The following is a 6,000-nucleotide window of genomic DNA, read 5'->3' on the forward strand; positions in this document are numbered from 1 at the left end:
GTTGACGAACATCGCGGGAACCCCAGACAGACTCTAAGCGTCATAGCCTTAACGCTTTCGAGTGTGCGGGTATTGATACTAAAGGTGTTGGTACTGAAGGTCAGTACAGGCCGGAGGTTAATGAAAAATTTCACCCACTCCAAGGGCATTTCCTATAACGCGCAACTCTTCGGCATTGCCTGTAAGGTAAGCGGGCGCTGAAACATCTCAGAGGTGTAATGCAAGCCCATACGTCAAAGCGCCCAACTTGAGGTGCACGCGTTGTCTACTAAGGGGCTCTTTCTAGACTGCAAGCTCAAAAGTACCTCCGATACAAGCCGTGAGGCCCCGCCGATGTTGAGTCGGTGTTATATGCTAGACACTCGCAATATATTTAACCAACGTGAAATTTTGTTGCAGTTCTACTTGCATTGTTATGCATATATAGCATTATGATGAAATCTGCGCAATAATATTACCACCGAGCCACGCCATTACTTGAAAAGTCTTCGCAAATAATCATTATATGAATGACATGTAGACGAAGGAGTCTCCATAACGTATGTAATAATGCGTGGCAGAAGCGTACAACCACACCAGGCGTCAACTCGTGTGAATTGTGGAACGAGTGGGTGTTTTAAGGCCTATGCCTGTGTGCTTTGAAGGCCCAGCCATTACAGAGCACTCAGGCGTAATTAATCGCCATTGTCAGCAACATCATCAACGAAGCGTGCAGGTGCGCAGGTGCACGTGACACCTTAAGACGCCTAGTCGGTACTGAGCCTTCTGCAACACACAGCGCAGAGCGGAAAACGGACAAGAAAGGGAACAAAGACAAGCAATGTTCCCTTCGTTCTCCGTTGCCCTCTATGCGCTGGCTGTTGAAGGTCGATTACCAACTAGCCTAATCTCAAACCTTGCTGCTATACCGATTCGCAGAAGAAAGAATTAGGGCGTAGTGGGCACTTGGCAACATTACTTGCAGTAGGCATTCTAGGGTTGTTTGAAATGAAAACGGCCAGTGTTACGCGCGCAGACGTTCGTTTCCTCGCGGCACAGTTGAGGCATTCACCGAGAACCCAACGCAGGCCCAACGCAAGCGCTTTTTTACAGCGAAAGCTGTTATGAGATCATTTCACCGGCCGTTTTTGGCGCCGTAGTTGTCCGCCGCCGCCGCCGCCGCCGGTGTCCGTAACCAGTATCGCTCGAAATAAAAAAAAACAAAATAAGAAAAAAATTCCAGGATGAAACGAGGTTCGAACCTGGGCCCTCTGCGTAGGAGCCCAGTATTCAACCTCTGAGCCATGCCGGTGCTTGAAACTGCTTTGCAAAAAGGTCCTATACAGGCTTCATGTCGGGAAGGAACCACATTAGCATATGCATATGCATATAGCATATGCAATATAGCGTGTTAGAAGAGCAAAATAAGCACCAAGCGTCGCACAACGCGAATTCTGTAACCAGGCATCACACAATGCGAATTGCTCAACGAGTAGGTTGTTGAATGCTTCCAACCCATTACAAAGGATTCTGCCATAATTCTTCATCGTCATCAGGCACAGCATCAACAAAGTGCGCATAATGCCTTACATGCGTATAGCAGGTACCAACGCTCTCCGTAGAATGACGAAAAATGGCACAGTGCCTGCTGCCCTACTTCTCAAAAATTACAATGATATATAGCGTAGTGGGTTCCTCGCAAGTGCACTTGTATTGGTTGCCAAGGAAGCCCATAAGCGCATGATCCACTTCCTCGGGGTCTCAGTAAAATTACACTGATTTATAGCCTAGTGGGTTCCTCGCAAGTGCACCTGTATTGGTTGCCAAGGAAGCCCATAAGCGCATGATCCATTTCCTCGGGGTCTCAGTAAAGTTCTTCGCCCCCCCCCCCCCCGTCTCTCTCCCACGTCAACGTATTCTATACAGCATGACGGGAGAGGGACATAGCGACCGGACGTCACCCAATGCAAATTACATAACTGGTGGCCCGTTTAAAGATTCCAACCTATTACAAAGGGCTGAGCCATAGTTCTTCATCGTCATCAGTCGTCGCGTCAACAAAGTGCACATAATGCCTTAGAGACGCGTAGCTGGTGCCTTGCTTCTCCGCGGAATGACGAATAATGGCTTAGTAGGTGCTTCCCAACTTCACAAAAATTGTGATTTATGGCGTAGTGGGTACTTTTCTAGTGTACTTGTATGGTAGCCCCCAGAGAGCTTAACGGGCTCTAGAAACGACGCTCTTCCAGCTTTCGCTGTGACTGTGCTGCGGTTTCAGCGCAGGCCTGGCGTTTTTACGATTACGCGTTTTTTCCCCCTGACTGGGGCTTGGTAAGAAGTCTCTGTTATGAACGTTGTAGCCGGGAATAATTTCTAGAAGTGCGAATGCCACTGATCTCATACGCTACGAACGTGGATTCGGCCATTGCGCGCAGCAGATGTACCTCTCCCGTGTCTTGTACATCGGTTGTCAGCGTGCACTGAAAATGTGACCGCAGTTTTTGAAATGCAAGAATACGTGCTGTGAACTCGTCGGTATTCCTACTTACACTTTTATATGACACCATTATTTTCACCTTCGTGTTCATTGGTATGGTGGTCTTGTTTTTTTTTTGTTAGTATTGGTAGCGTGGCGATATACAGATTCAAATGGGAAGCAGAGGATTCAGAGGTGCTCATGAAACAACGTTTATCTCCACAACATAAGTGAGCTGGTCAAGACCATCAGTGCAGTTGCGTCGGGCGAAATGGCCATATAGGTTTATGTGCCCACGCATCCTCTATCGACATTGTTGGCGACGTAAGTATAGTTTGGAAGCGCCATTTATCTTTTGTGCTTAGGTTTTTGCGGTACTCGTTTGGGCCGTTTGATGTCGAACCGCTAAGACCTCTCACATTTTTAAGTTCAGGTGCGGTTCCGGTTCGATCGCACTATAAAAGACACCGGTTCGTGTTCACTCTGGCTAAAATTTCGCTCAGGCTAGTTTTACCACTCTGTGCAAAGAAAGTTGAGCCTTGTTTGAGAGGTTCTTAAACTTACCCTGTTCGCGTCTTCATATCTGTAAGCTTCGTATGGGCCTGCGTACATCGGTGGCTCAGGAGTGTGCGCTGCAGCTAGCGCGAGAGTGCGTGCTAGGAGGCAAGTTAGTATTTCCAACATTTCAAACAGGACATGCACCGAGCTTCTGCTGCTGCTGCCGCTGCTGCTGCTACTACTGCTACTACTGCATATGCAGGTGATCTTTTTATATACAATGTTCCTAGATTCCCCAAGCTGCTGTTATGTACTGCGGAGTACATATATGTAAATTTTCACTGATTATTATGCCTCCTGAGCAGCGGATGAACTCCAACACATAGCAAACTTTGAATAGTGCACGAGACAGATGATATGCAAAAAGAAAAGAGGCCATTGTCGTTTATAGCAAAGGGAAAGTATAAGTAATTGCGTCCAATGCAAACACGCATAGAATAAAAGCTACAGAAATTTTCACTTATTTGGCGAGGGCGTTCTGTTTCATCAATAATTCATTCGGCCGTTTGTCTTGCGGAAGCAGAGGAAGACCTCTTTCCTGGTTTGGTAGTTTCCTGCCGGTGACCCCGTTCGCTAAGTGTAAATATTGCAAATAAGCGTACCTTACAACTGCGTGTAGAAATTTTTGTTGATGGTGCTGATTACACGAACCAAACCACGGGACATTGCATTGGATATTTTATGGAAGGGTTGATAGGTGTGGCTACTTGCTATAGATTCTTGATGTGAACTTGGTAGCGCAAACAAACGGGATAGAGAAAGAACGGGAGACAAACAAGCGCAAGCAGAAATTTGGATTTATTCACTAAAGAAATGTACGCCAGAAAAAAGCACGAGGGCAGAGGGAAATAGGAGAGAGAAGGGTCAACCGAAATCAAGTGTTGTCCAGAAAACGTTGCGAGGTCTCGTTTCTGGACAACACTTGCTTTCGGTTGACCCTTCCGTATTCTATATCCGCCTCTCCTCGTGTTTCTTGAAGTGTACACTTCTTCAGTGAATAAATCCAAATATCGGCTTGCGCTTGCTTTTCTCCCGCTCCTTCTGTGTCGCGTTTGTTTGCGCTACCTAGTTTCCATAATGAGGGCAATTTGTGGTCAGTTAGATCACATTGGATCAGTTTAGCCGTGGCTAGCTCCATTGCACCCAATCAGGCTGTCCTGACACAACTCTGTGACCTGCCACTTCCTCCTGTACCGATAACGTGGATGTCGAAGATTGGCTGAGTGAATACGGGTTAACCGGCAAGAGCGGCTAGCCGTATGCAACCGTTATGCTGGCGAACCTGAATTACTACATCGAAAGAACGGCCCTCGTGTGATTACAAACACGCGCGCAGCAGTTTACAAGCTGAGCCACATGCAAACGTAATACAGCAGCCCTTCCACAATCGTGAAAATGAGGGCAAAAGAAGCTTGCCGTGGGCGTGCCTGACGTAGTCCTTTTCTTTATTTTTTTTCTCTCCTTCTTTAAAGGTAGCGGCTGTCCCCGGAACGCTGTTTTCGGGCTGAATCGGCATGGCATCGTTCGTGTTCTTTCCAGCGTTCACCAGCCGCCAGAACCACGCAACGAAAAGACCATCACGCGATCGTGAAGACGCCGGGTTTGAAATTCAATTTCACGTGGCTCAGCAGATCGCTGTAAATCCGCCAACACGAAATATTTCAATGAAGCGCTCATAGCAAGTGTACTGCGTTCCCCTTTTTTTTGCATCGTCGGTTGAACGCGTTCGTATGATTCAGTCCAGTTCACGTTAGGCAAGAATGGACGCGTGATCTAACGGTCAAAGCACTCTCTTTCGGACTTGGGTTACCCCGGTTCTAACCCCAGTCACAGAAAGAATATTTGTTTTGCTATATTCATTGTCTCTTTGGTGGGCGCCAGCTCTAGGTGAATGTTTTTCATAACACCACCATCACCAGCTACACAGGTTTTTCAATGCAAGCTTTGCTTGAAAACTTGAGGAACTTACGGGAGCAAAATTGAGCTCCAGCGCGAACGATCAAGAAGGAACGTTCGTACTGTGCGCGAAAATAGCCGTCTTCGCAGAACAAGCGGCGTTCTAAGTCACCGTTGCGCGTCGCTAGCCGTCGCCACACCATCGCAATCAATCTTCGGAAAACTGATTTGGGAAGCTCTCAGACGCGACCAGCGCCATCGGAATGCAACCCGCGACTTTCTGGTGAGTAGCCGAGCACCGTAACCTCCGTACTACCGCGGCATCTATTTGCTCGCCTTTTCTGCGGCCTCCAGTGTTGCTATCTCAGTTGTCGAGAATTCCACCAAAATGGGTAATGAAATCCGCTAGAATCCGCTAATTTTTTTACAAGACCACTAAGGTATCCGTTAAAGCACTAACAAGTGCGTTTTAGGATCCAAAAAAGAAGCATAAATAGAAAATAGAGAAAGAAATGCTGCAAACGAACGTAATTTATTAACGCTCTTGTAGGAATACAATACATCACTGTATTTTCAATTTCCTTCACGGAACACTCACTGTGACTCGGCACTCAGACTCTCAGCGCAGGCAAAAAGGCGTAAAAGTCTCAAAGTGTGAATAGATCGTCGTCATCACAACCTGGACTAAAGTCTCCCAGCTGGCCGAGCTCTGGCTGGTGTGGAGCACCTGTTGAAGGTGAAGGCTTACTCACACTCACTTTGTATACATCCCGAGTTCCGATGAGGCGGATAGTTTTCTCTGGCAGCTCGTAGTCGAAGCACCCCTCTTTGTGTCTTTTCAGCCCATCTCTGATGACCATGATGGCGTTAATAGTGCAGGGAGAGAGCCTGTTTCGGAACTTTGTCTTAAAGGGGTACTGACACAATTTTGGCCTCGCGTTATTTTTTCTGCAATGTGTTACTAGGGGCCTGTTAGTGATAACACGGCGCATCGTTCGCTGCAGCGCGCGACTGATAATCAATTACAGGCTCCTCATTACCGACCAGTGTTAGTTTCGGTATCAAAAACGACAATCCTACGGGTGCGACTA

At 47.2% G+C, this 6,000-nt stretch overlaps 1 protein-coding gene across 15 annotated transcripts in view; it reads right to left on the reverse strand.

Annotated features, from left to right (window-relative positions):
* LOC119375570 (uncharacterized) overlaps nucleotides 1-3,176 on the reverse strand; it is a 116,297-nt gene extending 113,121 nt beyond the window's left edge. For 14 of the 15 annotated variants that reach the window (XR_005180390.1, XR_005180389.1, XR_005180388.1 and 11 more), the window contains exon 1: nucleotides 3,020-3,176. Coding sequence is in view for 9 of the 15 variants with exons in the window: in XM_037645785.1 (XP_037501713.1) it covers nucleotides 3,020-3,139 (120 nt within the window). In the remaining 6 variants the exon portion in view is untranslated. The remainder of the gene's footprint in view (nucleotides 1-3,019) is intronic. The other variant, XR_005180393.2, reaches the window with a different exon arrangement.
* Between the last annotated feature and the right edge of the window lie 2,824 nt (nucleotides 3,177-6,000).

This window comes from Rhipicephalus sanguineus, chromosome 11 (assembly GCF_013339695.2).
Source record: "Rhipicephalus sanguineus isolate Rsan-2018 chromosome 11, BIME_Rsan_1.4, whole genome shotgun sequence".
NCBI classification, from domain to species: Eukaryota; Metazoa; Arthropoda; class Arachnida; order Ixodida; family Ixodidae; genus Rhipicephalus; species Rhipicephalus sanguineus.